The sequence below is a fragment of the Brugia malayi genome (assembly GCF_000002995.4).
Source record: "Brugia malayi strain FR3 genome assembly, contig: Bm_v4_ChrX_scaffold_001, whole genome shotgun sequence".
Taxonomy (NCBI): Eukaryota; Metazoa; Nematoda; class Chromadorea; order Rhabditida; family Onchocercidae; genus Brugia; species Brugia malayi.
In genome coordinates, this window is record NW_025062479.1 from 487,825 (window position 1) to 506,992 (window position 19,168).

Genomic DNA, 19,168 nt, shown 5'->3' on the forward strand with positions numbered 1-19,168 from the left:
TATTTCTAGTGGAATTTCGAGCTTGTTCTCGACACACACTGAATCAAAATAACAAAAATAATAATCTCTAATTCAAAAGTAACAAAAATCAAAACAATAGAAAAAAAAAAGAAAATAAATTGAAGAAATCATAATGAATTTAGTCGATGAAAGAATATCTCCATGTGTTTAGCTGCCAGAAATTGAATCTAAAATTGTGGTTGCCATAGAGATATCACACGAATGTCATCACCGTTACGTGACATTCATCACCAGTTAAACTTATGAATATATAAGGTAAGTTGCTGTAATAATGCTCATAGTAATTGAATTCTTACTGCCTTTTCGTGCAAAATTTGGAAATTTGTTCTATGAATGATGTTTTTAGCTCTTTCGTTCAATTATTTCTATCATACTTTCCCCAAGATAGCAATGACCTTCCCTTCTAATTTACCTCTTTAAATTTAAATTTTTAAAGAGTAAATTTGATATATCTACGCTTTCAGACTCGACAGCAGACAATAATTCTATTCTTAGATGGTGTAATTGCACTTGCTAAGATGGTTGATAGCGATTCCGATAATGTTGCAGATTTGCTTAAATTAAGTTTGTGGGATTTGTAAGCAAAAAAAAAAAAAAAGAGAATATTGCTTGTTAACTAAGTGAATTCATCATATTATACATACTGGCTATTGAGCAAATGCCTATCTCTCGAAATATTTATGCACTAATTTTTGTCTAACAGCAACCTTAAATTTAGATCTAATGTATTACATTTTTATTAGAACCAATTCAGTGGTTATCTTTCAGGACATTGACAATATGGATGAAAAACTGTTCGGGAAAAAGAAAGATGTTGCACCAAGAAAAGGTCTTTCAATCATTGATGATTTGCTTGATGATCCTCAAAAGGTTCATTTCTTTTCTTTTCTTTAATATTGAGAAATTTGTGAGAAGCATCATCTATAACACTATTTTTATTTAATTTCTGAAATTAATGAAAAAAAAAAAGATTAGTTATTTGTAATTTTTTCAAATAAAAAAGATAGAATGGAATGACTGTTAGGGCAAATTTTGTTCGCTTTTTTTTTTAACTTAACTTTAATACATCTTTTCAGGAAAAAAAGTTGAAGAAAAATGTCGATGATTTTTTTCCTATGAAGAAGTCAACTGTATCATTTATGGATGAACTAAGTGACGCTGAACTTCAACAAGTTCCTCTTCCTTTTTTTTTTTCTCTTTAAAATTGCAATGAGTCACTCTTTTTTATTTTGTGATGTTTCACACTTTTTTTTTTTTACAATTGTTAAAATGCACTTATAAAAAGATCAACAAATTTCAGCGAGAGCAAGCGGTAACATCAAGAAAAAACAAAATGTCGGAGCGTCCATCAGAGTAAATCTCCATGTTTCTAAATACTTCCTTCAATTTATTTTACTGTCGATGTGAACATATTGCTTTTATTTATCTGTGCTAATAATACCACCATATCATATCAACCTGATAGATTTTGGCACCATATAAGACAAACTCAAAGACACTCTCCAAAGCAGCTTTTGTAAAAACTAATAAGCGTTGCATAGGGAAGCGTTCCAAACTGAAAAAATTGACCACAACTTTGTTATAGTATCAGAGGTACATCCATTGTTGCGACAACTGGTGATTATCCAGCAAAAGTTACGAATAGAACAACTTCCAACTTGGACAGTATATTTGGACCAGAACCCAGGTAAGTATTAGTTTGTCTCAAAGACGTCAGTCTTAGTTAAAAGCTTGTTAGATGTTAGACAAAGCTTATTTGCATCCTACTAACCCACGTTTAAGCTACTTTACTGATAACATCAAATCCGACGTTGAGCAAAACTTTGGATACGATGGATCTGGTAGGAAGCATTCGTAAATGTTAAACATATAGCCAATATCATTTGATAAAATCAAGCTTCAGAAAAGAGTGATTAGTAATGCACTGATAGATTTTAATTTACTAGATTATAAAAATAACGCTAATATTACAAATTATTAAGAATTAATAAAATTTTAAAATAAAATAGACAGTGGAGATGCCATGCTAAGGCACAATGTTGATAAAGTTAAATTGGATCAATTAAAGAAGGATAACATGATTCATACAGCACTGATTGCATGTTGTAGATATTTGATTTGCACTGATCTTATACTGAAATTGCTTCTTCCATAATTATACTAGTGTGCTAGTGTCACAGAGAAGGAAAGAAAAGGAAAGGGGCAGAGAGAGAGGGAGAGAGAGAGAAAGAGATCTGAAGTACTTTGATAGGTTATTTAATTCTATTTTATTACTCAAATTTATTATTAGTCTTTCACAGCTGCAACATAAACTAGTAAATCTGACAGGAGGACAACAAGCAACTGGACAGGAAAAATCACTGAAAGAAAAGCTGGTGCAGGTAATGAAGCTGATGAAAGTGGACGATTTAGCGATTCAAGCCAACTTGAATCAACAAAAAATCAAAAGAATCGGATGACAAATCCATCGGCTGAAATTCCTGGATATGCCGGAATGCAACGGTAATGATGCGATGCAACCGGAATGCTTTTGAGCTTTTCATTAGAATTCAGGAAGCAGGGAAAGTGGGATAACTAAATTAGTGTTATTTCGGAAACTACTCACACTGATATTATTAATTTAGAATGGAAAACGAAATAAATCGCCTAAATCGAGAATTGGAATCCTTGAGACATAAACAAACGGTGAGAGAAGAAGCATTGGAAGAAGAATGGAAAGAAAAGATGAAACGCCGAGAACGACAATTTGAAGAAGAATTTGCCGATCTGGAAGAGAATAATCGGTCCTTTTTTGCCATTTCAGACTGATAAACTAGTACTTTTAAGATTGAAATATAAAAAATGTTACAATATTTAGCATTTTTCAGCATTTTAATTTATAAAGTGCTACTCAAATTTACAGGAAGCAAATGAGTCGTTTGAGAAGTGACCACGAAAATGTATCCCAAACAATTCGTGATATGTTCCACAACCAAATCGAAACACTAACAAATAGCCAAAAAGAATCAAAGTTTTATTTTTTGCTGCAAATCAATCAATCAATCAATCAATTCAGTTGATACGATGATATGTATTTTATTGAAGTCAGTGTGTTCCCAGCATCCTCTTCTCTTTTTTTCCAGGAATTATGAGAAAATGCTGGAGAAAGTGGACGAATTGATTGCAAAAATAAGCGAAGTAACCATAAATTTGAATAAGCAAACGGATCAAAGTAACTCCGATCAGAGCCATTACATTTCATTCAGAGAGCAACAGCTCGAAATTCGAGAAGAAAGGTTAGGGAAAAAGAGTAAGACGTGGAATTTGACGTTTATACAATTATATGATGCGATAGTAGAGGAGGAGCTGCTAATTTTCATTTCCGTTTTACACTTTGACCTCAAAATAATAAAAGAATTAGCATTGATTAGCTTATTTATTCCTCTAATTGGTCTTCGAAGACAATGCAGCGGAGATTAATAGATATTAAAATCAATTTAGAATCAAAAAAGAGGAGGAATGGCTGGCAAATGAAAAACAACATGTGATCGAATTAAATTTGAAACTGAAAAGTTTGTACGATAGTAACGAGCAAAATACTCTAAAAGTTAGTGTCTTGCTGATATTTTAGTCGTCTAATAGTATCTGGCAAAAAAAAGGGAAAAATAAGCCAAGCATTTGATCATCCTTGAGGTGATATTAGAGCAATTGCTAATTATAATGCGAGAATAAACTGATGATTTTGTTGTTCTTAACTAACTATAGTTGCGGTCAATCCTCTTTCTTCCTTAAACTTCTGAAAAAATTTCCTCAGGCATTTGAAGTCTGATGCTAAATTTTTGTTGAAATAGAATTAAATAATCGACTACACTTAAAATCCCTCAAATCAATCATTTTAGGAAAAATGGCAAGTACGTGAAGAACGCCAAAAATTGAACGCTGAAAAAGAAGCATTTAAAAGTGAGCAACTGAAAATTCTGGATGCAGCAGAACAACAAAAGATTGAAATTGAGGCTTCAAAGGTTACAGCATCTAACATTACTGTCATTTCATTTTGTCAAACATAAACGAATCCAAACCTGTAACGGGGAGGAGATAACTATAAAAGCGTAAAAATGATCGCTTTCAGTTTTCTTTTGCAGTCCAAATTTCTCCGTGATCAACATGATCTGATAATGCGAGTAATGGCTGCAAAATCATCATTGGAAGCTGAAAAGAGTACATTTGATGCGCAACGTCAGCAGGATGTAGTTAGATTAAAAATGGAAGCGGAAGAACTTGATCGTAAGTTGAAAGAGGTCGGTCAGTTTTAAAAGACACATGAAAGTAACCCGCACTAACAATCTCAATAAGCAAGATTAATTCATTTTCAGGTGCAAAATGCTGAAAATATTTTACAGAATACGCAAAGAATTTATGAACAGAAATACCAGCAGGTATTTCCCTATTTTCTACCTCATTTCGAGATAAAAAGTCGTGATAATGGAATTCACCACGTTTTGTTCATTTTTAGGTGGTGGCATTAGAACGAGCACTTATAGATGAATGTTTCGAACTGGAACGATGTCGCAAGCAACTGGAAACCATTCAAAACGACAATCAAAAGAAACGAAATCCAAGAAATGAACAATTTCAAGTAAGCATCAAGAATAATACACGCACCACTTACCATTATATTTGGCGGATAAGAATTATGACAAGGCCACGCACAATTTGGGAAAATTTCTTTTATCCCATACCCAAATTTGTCATTCTTAAATTGCTTTGTTTACAGCAAGTAATACCAATACTGGATACAAACGCGCCAGACTTTATCGCAGATCCGTATATCGACGAAAGACCAAATCGGAGGTTATCTATCACTTCTTTGTTTATAGCATTTTTAAATCGGAGTTTTTAAGAATTCGTAATATCCAATATTAAATCTTATTTCAGGGAGAAAAAAATCTACCATGCAACACTAAAGATGCATGCCAAAACATTAGAGAGTGCTACTTCAGAACAAAGTCTAAATACGCAAGCTTAAATAATGCGATCTATTGCTCTCCTGCGCTTAGGTGATCGTAAGCAAGTGAAACGGTACTGCCTCAATAATACTATTGATGACAATATCAATAAAATTATTTAACTAAAATATGGAGAATCAAAGAAACTTTAAACTCTTTACTTCTAAACTAATAATGAAATGGTAACAAATGCGCACAACTGAACAAAGATATCATTTGAGTAATATGATAAAGAATGCAATTTATGCCAAACATGGAAGATCAACTGAAAGATACGCTAGCACTTGGATATAGAGCTCCAAAATTATCAATCCTAGAAAAAAAAAAGAAAAAAAAATGAACAAACAAGGAGGTTAAGAGAACCAGCAACAAAACCTGTAGTATTATTAGTAAACAATCGTAGCAAAAAATAAAACACTGGAGGCATTTTCCGCCTGCCACTGTGACCCGAAAAAAGGAATTTCGAAAATAAAATTTGACAATATTCAAGAACTTATGTTTCGAGTGACTATTCAAGTCACTTCAAAAGTACTTAAGCTCACATGACAATCTCACAATTTTCTTCCCATTTGTACAATTACAAATTGCAGGACTGTTGTGAAATATGAGAGAAAAAAAAAAAACATCTTAAATATCTAGAAACACACAAACTCATTTCAGTGAATACAGTTATCAACAGAAATAAAATAATTTTGAAGAATAGAGATAGATGATTTAAAAGTTGAGGTGAGTTTAAAATAAATTGTATATATGCAATTTAAGGCTTGAAGAATATATTTACACACATTGTTCTGCCAATTCATAATATTTATTGGCCAACTTCCCTTGCATAGCTTCTGTTGCTGACATAGCTGCTTCAGTATACAAATCATACGCTTTCGTTAAATCCTGTAATAGACCATATCCACCTGGAATAAGCAATAACTATGAATTAGAGTATATTTTGAAACGAGTGAGAAAAGAAGGAAAACTTCAAGTTGAGTAAATTACCACTTATGAATATGAGATTTGGTCAAGATCATTATGCCAGAATATATGCATTTCTAAAGCACTGAGTACTCTTCCCATTTATATACCACTTTAATATTTTAACAACTAGGATCATGATTATATATCTATCCATGTTTTCATTGGTTAGAAATTTTCTTAACACTTTGTTTCAAAGTATTTTAGCAGAAATATTCATGACTATATGCAACACGTTTTTGCATTGCCAGATGTAACTGAACAATTTTTTTTCTTTACTTTTTGTTGCACAAATTTTTTTGCTTCTTACCTTCCTTTAATTTACTTAATCAGTTTGTACAGGAATTCCCAACTAGCAATCTCAACTACAATTAAGTGGAACAAAAGCATTAGTAGACATTTGCAATATCAGCTGTATTTTGATGAGGAAAAAATGCATAGGTAACTAATACAGTGTAGAAAAAAAAAAAAAAAGTACTTTTGGAATAATGTTAAGCGCAAACAAAATTTAAATAGACTTGAGTAGAATAGAAACCAAGGCATTACATTAAACAAGCATCAAAAATAGTTAATATCAACGAGTAATAAGAATTTTCATACCTTCTTTATACATTACTGCCATTCTCTCCAACAACTCATAACGAGGACGGACTCCTTCATGAGGCGTTTCGTTTTCATTTGTTTCTGAATTTTGAAGAAAATTCAAAGCTTTCTCATACCATGCAATAGCTTTTGGCCATGAGGGTTTTCTGAAAAATTCTCATCCAATATTTACTGATGGTTTTTCTTTCTTATTATCATCTATGTTAAAAATGACGAGAAATGGAAGGGAAAAAAAAATTCGTTATTTCTGGCTGAATTAATCCACCTTAAAAAAATCAAACAGACAAGAAAAGGCAAATTTAAGCACTAAATAACTAAACCAAATGAAATCAATATTTCAATAACAAACTTCATTGGCCCTAGAAAACGACCCGTTTCATACGCTTGTGCTACGAAAATGACGGCGGACTGATCACCCATATCTGCAGCACATTCCATCAGCTCAAAACCAGTCCCTTCCAGATCGTCATTTTCCCATACTTCTTCGCAAACTACCTCTTTCAGCAGCTCGTGAGGGTGACCTAAATAGAATAACAAAAGTGTAACTAAAATCCAACTCTTAATAAGAATGTTTAATAAGTAAGTATTAAAAAGAACCAAAAGCCATTTTAGCCATGGTAATTATCGCTTCAAGAACACCACAGCGTCGAGCAATGTCAAGATGATAAAATGCTGCATCCTTGTCGTAACTAATATAATTTCCTAAAATGAACTGAAATTCTCATATGGAAGTGTTTTTGTTACTTTCTTATTGCGACAGTTTTTTTTTTTTTGTTATAATGTCGATTATGAAAATTTACGACTCTCATTTTCATAACAACTTAACAAACTACATGAATATAGAGACACAAAACAGTCAACACCTGCATTTCTTTTGTTTCTCTGTTCTTTTGCTGAATAAATATTTTCTTTCTCGGAACAAACAAAAGGCGATTTATCAACGAACTGTCCCAATTCATGATAACGCGCAAGATCCAAATGTATCTGAAACATTAAAGCAAGGACTAGGAGGACAGCATTATTACTGAAAGATTTCGGCATGACCGAAATACTGGACATTAATTCAGTAATACCTTCTAATATGAATCATCAAGCAAAAGCATCATTAAACTTACCGGACATATAACAACTTCATAAAAAAACCTAAATATCCCTTTATAATTGCCAATACTCAAAGAAATGTCCGTTGTAAATCTCAAATCAAGCAGAAAACTATATGTGAAACAGAAAATGACATCGAATTTACAAAGTTACCTGGCCAAGGATGCAATTCATACCATGAAGTTTTTGCGAAAATTCAGAAAGTTGTTTGATTTGCGATTCTGATAACAGCCCTGCCGGTCGTGAAAATTTGCGTTTTTCCAACCAATAAGCTTCTCTTTCTGCTTCCTGGGTAATATGCTGTAGGTAAATTGAGCTAACAGCTTCAATTTAATTTAGCAGGATTACAGCAAGTTATGTGGTACTAGACTTACTCGAGTCATTCTCGAACTGCAGCTACTCAAACTTTCGAACTGAGAATCGTGGTGCATTCGTTCTTTCACCTAAAATTTCATTGTCCACCTGTTATTAAGCATTTTCCCATCCACCATATTTTTCCACATTTTTTACAATATATTTTTTAAATTTGGATATCTTAGGAATTTGAGCAAAACATCAAAACAAGAATGATTATCCTTCGACGATAACATTATACCTCGCTATCAGTTAAATCGAATAAATTTGAGGAACATGAACTGGTGAATCGTGTTTTAGCCATAGGCTTATCAGAGTCATGCACAATTTGTTCAAAGTAATCGCTATAAAATCGTACATCAGAATGCTGCGTATCAGTGCTATGCTCATCACAAAACGAAGATGCTGGAAAAAATAAAACCTACGACCTTGTCTTTACTAGGATTCTTATTTTCATTACACTACAGTAAAACATTACAAGCCATGACATCAGGATTTTCACATTCTACAGACATGGAGGACCAACAAAACCTAAACATCTTCCAAACATAGCTGGATGTATATAAAGGAAATTTCGCATGAATTATCGGAAAAATAAAAAGATGCAAGTTCGAGTAAGCAATATTGCAGAGTCTTAAAAATATGCCATATGAAACTAATCATAGACGGTTGTTTTTCTTTATTGTAGTTTGTTGCATATCTGAACAGTGCTTGAACGAGATATGTTTTCTAATGACAACTAAACATAAGCATATTAACCTGAAGAACGTCTTCCCGAGCTGTTTACTGACACTGTTCTGCGCCGCAGCTCTTCCATAGCATTACCATTTTCTTCAACAAGAGACGAACAAATACTTGCTGGTCTGTTACTGCTACTTCTAGTCATTGAAGTCCAATTCTAAAAAATTAAAAATTTCTAACCTTATCAGTGGTCATCGAGATCATAATACAATAAGACGATCTAATTATAATTTTATGGTATTAGTAAAAGCAGAATATCTAGGGACCTTTACATTTTACGAGTCACTATTTCCATTTGGTTTGGCTAGTCATGTGATGGATAGTCTAATTTCTAGATTCTCCACAAAAAGCTAAATATTTACCCTCTCCACATTATCACCTCCCTTAAGGGCATTTCTTTCGCTTGCAGCAAGATCGAACTCTGTCAAGCACATTGATCGGCAGATGTCATTGCACAAATGGGAATGGAAAAACAATGCCATTCCCTTCGTACCAAGATTTCCATTACCATAACCTTCTCCAGTTGCCTGAAATTTCTTTAATAATGCATATAGCAGGACTTTCGGCTAACTTATAATACCGTGCAATTAGAAATGGAATGAAATCAAAATTTTTTGACAGTTGGAAATTAATAAAGTTTTTAATTTAGTAGGTTTTTTTTACCAGCTATAATCCTTTTCTGTATTTCAAATGTAAGCTACAAACGAAACTAAATACATAAAATATCACTCCCAGCAAATAACAAGCTGAACATAAATGGAGAGTTGAGATAAAATAAACTGAATATAAATTTTGCAACCTGAAAATTGCAAAAAAAAACATACGGTATGTATTTGCGGATCGGTATACAAATCTCCCACTCCTTGAATATCGACAACAATCAATTGATGTCCACTACGTTCAAATGTAAAGTGACTGAATGCCTACAAATGTAAGAATATTTAAGAGTTACTGTTGTGTCATCCTTAATTTATTCCAAAAATAATTCTTAACAAAATAACTAGCATATCTGTGACAACTAACCTGAGGCGTCTGTCGACAAATATCTGATACAAAGCCAGAGTTGGAGTTGTACTTAATATACTCGCCTTCTATGAAACGTTCAAGATGATAAAATGCATGTTCACTTTCATCAAGAAATTCCAAAATGCATACTTGAAAAATGTCAATCTAAATAGTTGTCGTGAATCGTAGGCCATGCATAAATTGAACTTGCTCAGGTATTTGGTATGATACAATGCTTGTCTTTATTAAATCAACTAAAGAGATTGATTTTTTATTAAAATAAACTGATGGAAATAAAACTACCTTTTTGGGTGGATGATGACGATTAAATTCCTCAGCCCAAAGTTTGCTATCCATTTGTAGCTTCACGTCTTCAAACAAAACCTAAATAACAGACGTTATTCTGCATTTACAACCAAAACATTTGCTAAAACTTATTTAAACAATCTCAAAAATCCACAAAATATATGTGTGTCATGTAATTCAACATGCAAAAATTCTGTTATCTAATCAAAATAATTGGCGATTATATAATAACGACAAATCGTCAAAAATCATGTCTTTTTTTCCATCCTCTTTATTTTTCATATAACTCAACAGCATGTGAATTACAAATTCAGCACACGCTAAATCAAAAATAACAAACTTCTTTATCAACACTTCTTATATATTTTTTAGCAACATAGTTCTGTGCATGGTCCCAGTCGTCATTTTTACCACGCGATCCTAGCTTTTTCAAGCGATAACACTCGCGCATTGCGCCTCGAGCGAAAGGCTTCAAACAACACATATGAATAAATTATATGCCAAATAACTATGCTCGGCATTCAGACATTTACTGTTTACCTTAAACTGGTAAAAAACCCTAAGGTAATGCGATATAATTTATCGAGTAAGGATGAAAAAATAAAATAACACCTCCGGGTGCAATTTCACTTGCACATCATCAACGGTCCAGCACTGTTGTATACATGAATAACGATGACGTTTACAATCCCTCACAGGTAATTGGTCAAAATGGAATTTTACCCACGGATCATCTGGATGCTTCACACACCTAATACAAGCAAAAAGACAATAAAAAGGACATGAAGAACTGCATCCATAGAAAATCTAAATCAGTTACACTTCCACAGCATGATAGATGTAATAATTTGTAAAAATCTAGATAACAGTATAAAATACCATGCCGCAACCTGCTGCCATCGATGCATCAGCCCTCGATTTCCTTCGGATAAGCGCGACGAACGAGGATCAGGCTCGAATTGCTGATAATTTCTATTATCTAAGGGATCTAACTGGCTAAACTTCCGTTTTACCGATTCCTAAAATTATAAACATACAAGCAACACAATGATATTAAGATCTGTCAAATGTTGCCAACACTTACAGAAATGTCACAAAGAGGTTCGAGCAATTGCCATTCTTCTGAGTCGTCCAAATGCTCATTTTCAGCATCATCGCCCTGCAACAATCAGATCAGCTATACACTAAAGGAAGATTTCAGTTTCATTTGTTAATAAATTGAAATAAAATCAGCAAAAGCTCGCTTAATCAATATCGAACACAGCGTTGACACAATAAAATATATGCATCCGTATCTCACGAAACAAAAAAATCTTTTAAAGGGAAATTTGAGGCATTCTAAACAAAAGTCTTTGCTTGAGAAGCGCTAGATATCTTGAGCTAGCAAAACTTAATAGAAGACAAGAGAACAAAGAACAAATCTACAATGCCCTATTAATTTATTCGACATATATATCATTTGAAAATTCATAGTACCTGTGTTGGTGAAGTTGAGCCTACATATTTCCCGTGATTTTCAGTCGAATCCATACAAAATTACTCAATAAAACCAATGATCTAACTTTCTTTCCATTCCTGCAATCGCAAAAACATGGAAAACCGGAACCGGAACTGGTAAAATGGACCTTAGAAATGGTAAACTTGATTTAAGTCTTCCCACTATAAAAAATAAAAGGAACACTTATCAACATCATTTTCGAAAATAATTGAAGCAGACGTCAGGCACTACTATTGCAAAGAAAATTATGTTCACAATACTGCAACTAATGCAACAATTATAATTTTGATTCAGTAATTCAATACAAATGAATTCCACATAGAATAGGCTGTTCTCAGATAAGACAAAAAGACCTGCTAGAAGCATCAACAAACAAAAATTTTAGGAAGACTGCTTTGGATGTACCCCAGAACTTCATCAATCTTTAACTTCTTTGAACTTCTTCACAAACCTTATTACACTGGAAGCTTTCAAATCTTTGGTTTCACACTCTGGATACTGATAGTACACCGCTTATGCCAATATAGTTATCAAGGTATCAATCTCAAGCTTTCTACAACAGTGTACCATTTTTCACATACTACATTCTTACATACTAATTACTCAAACACCAGAATTCTTCTAGGGAAACAGCGAAAGCTAAAACAAAGCACCAAACAATGGGCGATAACTGGAAGTATCACTTGGAACACAAATGAAATTTCAAACTGCCGTTCTTTTAGAATAGAGAGAAGTTCGCTTAGTATAATACCACCCAGAATGAATGTACAGACGCACCAAGCTATCCCTTAGGATTGTCTGGGAATAGATCAGCTATTTCCAAGTCGTTTTGCATCAAAGACTACTACCAGGACACATACAAATTTATTTTATATATATATATATATATATTTCTGAATTAAAATTGAAAACTTAAAAAAATTAAAAGTACTACATATGCAACGCAAAGTTACGATGTCTACTTCGTTGTATTATAGCTAAGGCTTTGACAACAAATGGATCAAGCAAAATCGTTTATTTTTTGCACCAAGGAAATACATGAAGTACATTGCAATCGATCAATGGGTAATGCTTCTGATTATCCATCCACATAGCATTCCACAAAAAACCAAAAAAAAAAAAAAAAAAAACCTTCTCTAAAGACCATACGCACAAACGGATAATTGAGCAACGAGATCTAACGCGAAATGAAAAAGAGAATTGGTGGATATTTCTGAACACGTTAATATCAATATCACAAGCCTACACTTTTCAATATTACCCATGCATACGACAAACAAAAGAACAATATGAATCTCACTTCTTACTGAACACTTAACAAAATGCTAATATCGATACACGTTGCTTTGCATGCTACACTATAACGCTGTATTTAGAAACAGAAGCATTCTACATCGCTTTAATAAATAAAATATTCAAATTATGAACAACACAGAAACGAATAATCTAGTATAAATCCAATCAATTCCAGGAACAACCAATGAATGGAATCGCTCCGTAGTACTACGCCGCTGGAAGTTGATTTAATGTTTTCATTAATGTATCCGTTTCATTTCATATTTTAGCGTTTTCCGAAAAAGTTGGAAAACACTGCTCAGACTTGATTTTCAATATCTGAAAAAGCTATAGAAAACATCGTAAAATGCATTCATAGATCCATAAATAATTTAAAGTTGGAAAATACAAATAATCATGCATATCTAAATTACAAAAAAGATATAATGGAAACTGAACAAGAATAGACGACATTATACATTTATAAAGCGACCAATAATCAGACCTTCATAAATAAGAATGGAAATACATCATAAATTTCTGTAGAGTAAAAATCCTGCTAAAGCAGCTATTGCAGCACCAACAGTAATTGTGGACAACAAATATGAATCTTGGAGATAGTACACTCGTTTAAGATGTCTGAAAATTCAAAAAATTTTTAAATATATTTGTTGACTATCTGTGGAGCACTCTTTCAAGTCTTATCATCAAACTGCACAAACCTCGCCTTTTCCAATCTCCCAGTGCTCTCAATACTTTTGTCTAAGACCTTCGATTTTGACGTATTCCATAAGAAAACGTTGATTTTGATGAGTTGCATAAAGTGAATCAATTCTTTTCAAAATCACTCAATATTTGGTATTAAAATTTTTTGCTAAATAATATAAGTAAAATGCTTCACATACGGATAAACAGCCATCATAGCTAGCTGTAAAAAAATGGGATTATCAGTTTTGCCAGTATCATTAACTCGAAAACGGAGAGGTTGAGGTAACGAGTGTGCACGACAAAAATCACTTGGTTGCTGTTCATATTTTTGTTCCACTTCATATAACTCCGATCTTGTGGCCACAATTACACATGGCACTTTTGTACGATAGAAATATTTCTGAAATGATTTAAATCTATGACATTTTAGGTAAGAATTTCAAGAAGGTACGCAGTTAAAGTTACTTAATGATAGTATGCATATACAGTCAAATTTTACAAAACTAGGATAAATTTATTTTTGTCTAAAAAATTAGTGTGAACGATAAATTAAATGCCGAGGAAAATTGAACTTTCCAACTTTCCAAATGCAAATGTACAGAATCGTGAAATATTCTCACCAAATAAACAGACGCACAATACGCAAATGAATCAGGGTTAGTAATATCATATAAGAGGACAATAACATCAGCACTTTTCTCATAGGTTGTGAGCGCCTCATCAGGTGAAAGTACATCAACTTCATGAAGCTGTAAATTTCTTTTTTTCAGCTAGAAAAAATTTCTCATTTATTACAAATTCTATTCAAATACTAATTTTCACATAATCATTAATACTGCCAAATCACTCAGCATCCGCCTCTATATTCAGATGTCTTCTGAAAGGAATTGACAGTTCCGATTTAAACCGTGCAACTCCTATAGAACGTTAATTTAATTTTATCTTTATCAAACGTTAACTTTAATTACAAAAAATTCCTGTGCTATCTTCTTAAAATTCTTACCAAGAGATACTTCGTACTTTGTTTTACTTTTACACTGTTCAATACATAGGGTGAAATCGACTTTTTTCCCATTGCCGCCACATCCTACAATTGTTTTACTTCATCAGATCACAAAATGTCATGCATAAAGATCAAGCAAATAACATTCCTAATAATAACATTCAAGTGTGAAATAACTTACGGTAAAGCAAAACCTTCATTTTATTTATTATGTCAGATATTGTGGGTATATGACTAATGGAAAGATATTATTGAACAATTTTAATTTGTCTACCCAAACTAATACAATGCTTAAAAAAGCCACGATTCCAAGTTACCTAGCTGATCTCAATTTTCACTATTCTCAAAAACAAAATAATCAGACTGGAAGTTGTAAAAAGCCTTAAATATCATCAGTTCCCTTCCTAAAAACTCTTTCTAAAACATTATTACTGTGTAATACAACAAACCATCAGATTACGACCAGCGAAGGACTGTAAAAAAATCGTTTTGCCAGCACCTTTGGGACCAATAACATGACATTGAAATACCGCTCTTGTTGTGAATCGTTCAGCAATATCAATTCGCCTCTCGCGAGTTACCTGAGCAGGAAAAGGCAAGTTCATGTCAATTTTTAACAAGATACTTTTTTTATACAAGTAACATCTATATAAGAAATAATGCCACACCAAACAGACCTTAATAGCATCTAGTTGAGATTCGTGCTGTAAACTGAAACCAAGATAAGCCAACAATTCCATCGTCAACGAAACATTCAAGAATGTTGTCAAACTAAGAAAAAACATAATTAATAAGAAATTCATAAGTTACTTTTGCAAACTCTATAGAAATTAAAATTTTATCCAATTTTATTCAAAAATGCTTGTAATGAAAATTTACACATTACATCCAGTAAGCCACAAATCCATTGTAAGTTAGCCATCCCTTGTGATTAGTCTCAACAGCAGAATTAGCTTCTTTGCTCCACACCTGCGGTGAACAAACACTGAACAGATTCTGTAGTTCCACAGGAGATAAACAGCCATCCTTATCCTAAAATCTTTTCCTTCTTTTCAATTCAAAGAAACTCACACTGCAACTTTCGAACCATTCTACTAACCAGCTACCTAGTTACGATCTGATCTCGACCAATCCAAAATATAACAGTTTATGCTGTTTGAAGATTTTTCGAATCATTCAAACAGTACCAAAAGCATTTTTCCGTTATCGTCTACTGTTTGCTTTAGACATTTAGATTTGTTCGAATTATGAAAATGATTATTTTACGACTCAATATTCCTCCCAGAATTTCCGCTTTACTCTCTTTTTTTCTCTCATCGGTTCCACGCAAAATTACTTTTACAATAAACAACAAACCTCGTCAAATTTTTTAAACAATGCAGTGATGAACTGAAAGCCTTCCTCAGTCAATTCCGTAGAGCTACCCTTAGGTACCTTCAACCTGAAAATACTGGGGTATTAATGAAAGCGCATTTAGTCGCTTAATATTTATGCTCCTCAAAGACAATATTAGCGATATGTTTACATTTAAAATGACATACACAGGCTGTATATAATCAGCTGCAAGTTCTAGTTCATTGTCATATCCGAATCGCCTCAACACCCTCCATGTTGTCTCATGTCGACCACGATGAATAAAAAGCTGGTGAAGATAAATAAAGCCTAAACATTTCGAATGCGAGGAACGAAGTTTATTTAATCAATAAAGAAGTGATTAATTTAATGAGCTATCGGAGAACAGTTGAAAAAAAAAATAGCAAACCCGGGAGAGCAATGGCGTCATCGATAACACCATCCTTCGTATTTAGTCGTACAGCTGTTTTCACATCCTTGGAAAACAACATATTTTTGTCTCAAATATCAATGGCTAACAAATCTTGAATGAGTCAAACTTTTTATCATTGACATCCTAAATCGAATGTTTTACCTTTCACAGCAGATAAACAAACTAAGGGCTTCTTTATAGCTTATGCCTATACAAAACGTACTTGAAATAGAAGTGACTCAACACAACATCAACTTGAATGGCTAGCAATCAAACAAGAGCGATTTGTGCAGCATGAAAAATTTGATAGAACTTAACCGAAACGGCAGATGCTGTAAGCGGGACTCCAAAAACAAACAACTGGAACTGATTCAACTCAATATCATTTAAAAGGCCATCATTGTCGAAATCGCATAACTAGAAATAATTTTTATAACATCTCCAAGATCAGAAGTAACTTTTGATAATGTAAATGTAAAATTAGGTGGCTGAAAGCAGTGAAAAGCAAATCATAGACAACGGACTTTGTTCAACATCGTAAACCTACTTTGAAAATCCGTATCAGAGCCTTTTTACACTTCCTTGTTAACTCCTTATCTTCTGATATGTATAATTGACGAGTGGGATAAATAACCGCTTTTTGGGCATAATAAAATATCTCGCTAATATTTTTCATCGTTTTTGCTGAACATTCCACGCATGTTTCTATTTCATCGTATTCATTCATTATTGGAAGCACCTGTGAGAAAATTTGTTTAATTGGAAAATTAAATAATTCTCGTTAAAAATATAAAGCATACTTTCCTACCTTTTCTATATGCTTAGATGGCCCAGCTCCATCTGATTTGTTCCCAACAAAAATAATTGGGCAGCTGTTACTTTCATAAGCTTTGACTTGCTTGATCAGAGGTAACCAGATATTTGTTGCCTGAAAAGAAGTACATGTGGAATTAAAACTGAACATATACTGGAAATAGTATACGGCATCTGCCCTTTATTGATGAACCACGTTTTTCAATGATCCTAGAATTGTTTGAATTGTTAATGACAGTACACAAGTATGATATGAACAGAACAGAAAGGTTATCTTTCTTGTTATATTTAACAATCATTTAGTATTCTTCATCGCTTTCGCTGAACATTGACAAAGCATTTGAGACTTAACCAACTTTTTCAATCGACTGATGATCGTCTACAGCATAAACGAGACATATGACGTTCGCTGATGCAATTTCTATTTTAAGCTCTTCTTCAGTTTGCTCACTAGCTAAAAAAGACTCATCAAATTTCAGTAGTTATTAAAAAATACAGAACAGTGAAATTTGATTTTTAAAGGACAAGTACTCTTCCGACTGATAATATCCTCTTCCTCTTCAACATATATCCTCTTTCTCTCCCTCGTCACTCCCTCTGCACTACACATTACACCATCAATATTATGACACATTAAACATGCTGATGGTCAGCATCTTGAAACAAATAGCAGAAGAACTGACCACAATAATCATGAATTGATGTAACAACACCTTCAGGTGTAACATCAGCTGGAATCATGATATTATCAATCCGAGAGGGTACGTTTGCGCAGAATTCATCTTCAAGTAGCGACATTATCAGAGATGTCTTACCAACGCCAGCTGAAAATAAACTGAAAATGAAAAGAAAAGCACCACTATCTTTACCATTCCATCTGAAAAAAAAAAAATCAATCACTGCAGTGGTCCACACCAGAAACGGCCGATAGAAAGCAATAACCGGTATGATGGAAACCTGTGCAGTTCTTCACAAATTCTACGAAGTGGAAAAAAAATATAAAATAACACTGCAACTTACGTTCACCGATAAGTAGAATGCGTACGTCGGCATTCTTATCACTAGTATCATCTCGAGTAGATGCTTCTGAGAGAGTCATTGTTAGTGAAAATGTTAATAGTCAAATGGATGACTATCCAGTTAGTTTTCACGAATCATTTCTTGTCGTTCAAAGTTCAAGAAGTAATCTGCAAGATAAAATATTAAAAAACTCAAAAAAAAAAAAAACAGATGATTAGTACTACATCATGTGATCAATTCAATATCTATATTGAATGCTATTTCTGGGTAACAAAAAAATTTATTTATATAAATGATACAGCCGAATAGCTAAGAGGAAAAATAACGTGTTGTGAAAACTGAAGAAATCCCACAATCTCCAATAATTCAGGATAACCGGAAATACCGACAAAACCAGGACGCAATCAGTATCACGCAAGAAGCGAACCACAGCCATTAAAGCCACAAAATCAATTTCATAAAGAAGGCCATGTTGCAACCAGCAAAATACCTTCCGGCCCATGGAATGAAAGTGAGAATTGAATGGTTGGTGTTCGCTTTCGGCAACGAAGTTAGCGTAAGTGTGTTGACGTAGCGGGAATGTCGTACGTTGATGTATGAAATTTCTCGTTATCAATACAGAGTTTATATAAGGCAAATTAGTCACAAATACTTCACTTCTTCATATCCAATTTATTTTTGTTGAATATTTGTTGTTCAGGAGAAGGATGTTACACGTCGGGAAATCATTATAATCTGAAGGAAAAGTACTCCTTCTTCTTTCTTCCTTACTGCTTCATAATATTTGGTTATTTTTTTAGATTCGTAAGATAACCATTATGGTCCCACTTTGAAGATATTATTAATTCAGAAATGATTCGAATTTCTAAAATTTTCCTGCTGCTGTGGCTTTCCTGAAATCTTGTTTATGCAAATAATGCGTTCTTTTGTACTTTGTCAGATCGAATTAACTTATTTTTTTAGTGTTTCAATCAGGTTGAAAGTTCAGTTTGAAGAATTGACAA

At 33.2% G+C, this 19,168-nt stretch overlaps 3 protein-coding genes across 4 annotated transcripts; 1 reads left to right on the forward strand and 2 right to left on the reverse strand.

Moving 5' to 3' along the window:
* Positions 1 to 801: 801 nt before the first annotated feature.
* Positions 802 to 5,026, forward strand: Bma-dyf-19 (Uncharacterized protein; the record flags this gene model as incomplete). The annotated part of the gene is made up of 15 exons (XM_001898417.1): positions 802 to 891; positions 1,098 to 1,193; positions 1,322 to 1,374; positions 1,607 to 1,708; positions 2,350 to 2,523; positions 2,646 to 2,804; positions 2,924 to 3,031; positions 3,144 to 3,296; positions 3,502 to 3,607; positions 3,900 to 4,022; positions 4,143 to 4,298; positions 4,374 to 4,436; positions 4,514 to 4,636; positions 4,775 to 4,851; positions 4,936 to 5,026. The coding sequence occupies 15 exons, from the start codon at positions 802 to 804 to the stop codon at positions 5,024 to 5,026; spliced, it is 1,674 nt and encodes a 557-aa protein (XP_001898452.1).
* Positions 5,027 to 5,783: 757 nt separating this feature from the next.
* Positions 5,784 to 11,612, reverse strand: Bma-efk-1 (MHCK/EF2 kinase domain family protein; the record flags this gene model as incomplete). Of its 2 annotated transcripts, none has more annotated exons than XM_043073134.1 (18): positions 5,784 to 5,914; positions 6,573 to 6,721; positions 6,925 to 7,096; positions 7,173 to 7,277; positions 7,439 to 7,559; positions 7,830 to 7,964; positions 8,051 to 8,119; positions 8,272 to 8,435; positions 8,790 to 8,928; positions 9,134 to 9,298; positions 9,596 to 9,694; positions 9,795 to 9,941; positions 10,080 to 10,160; positions 10,423 to 10,551; positions 10,695 to 10,833; positions 10,962 to 11,101; positions 11,167 to 11,241; positions 11,559 to 11,612. In XM_043073134.1, the coding sequence occupies 18 exons, from the start codon at positions 11,610 to 11,612 to the stop codon at positions 5,784 to 5,786; spliced, it is 2,214 nt and encodes a 737-aa protein (XP_042929068.1). The 2 variants fall into 2 exon arrangements, with proteins under 2 accessions (XP_042929068.1, XP_001898451.2); XM_001898416.2 differs by having other exon boundaries at positions 7,830 to 7,976.
* Positions 11,613 to 13,385: 1,773 nt separating this feature from the next.
* Positions 13,386 to 18,243, reverse strand: Bma-miro-1 (EF hand family protein; the record flags this gene model as incomplete). The annotated part of the gene is made up of 16 exons (XM_043073135.1): positions 13,386 to 13,494; positions 13,761 to 13,963; positions 14,184 to 14,312; positions 14,567 to 14,650; positions 15,016 to 15,147; positions 15,244 to 15,337; positions 15,453 to 15,598; positions 15,923 to 16,007; positions 16,108 to 16,228; positions 16,329 to 16,395; positions 16,650 to 16,748; positions 16,879 to 17,070; positions 17,140 to 17,259; positions 17,501 to 17,598; positions 17,828 to 17,968; positions 18,165 to 18,243. The coding sequence occupies 16 exons, from the start codon at positions 18,241 to 18,243 to the stop codon at positions 13,386 to 13,388; spliced, it is 1,899 nt and encodes a 632-aa protein (XP_042929069.1).
* Positions 18,244 to 19,168: the final 925 nt, after the last annotated feature.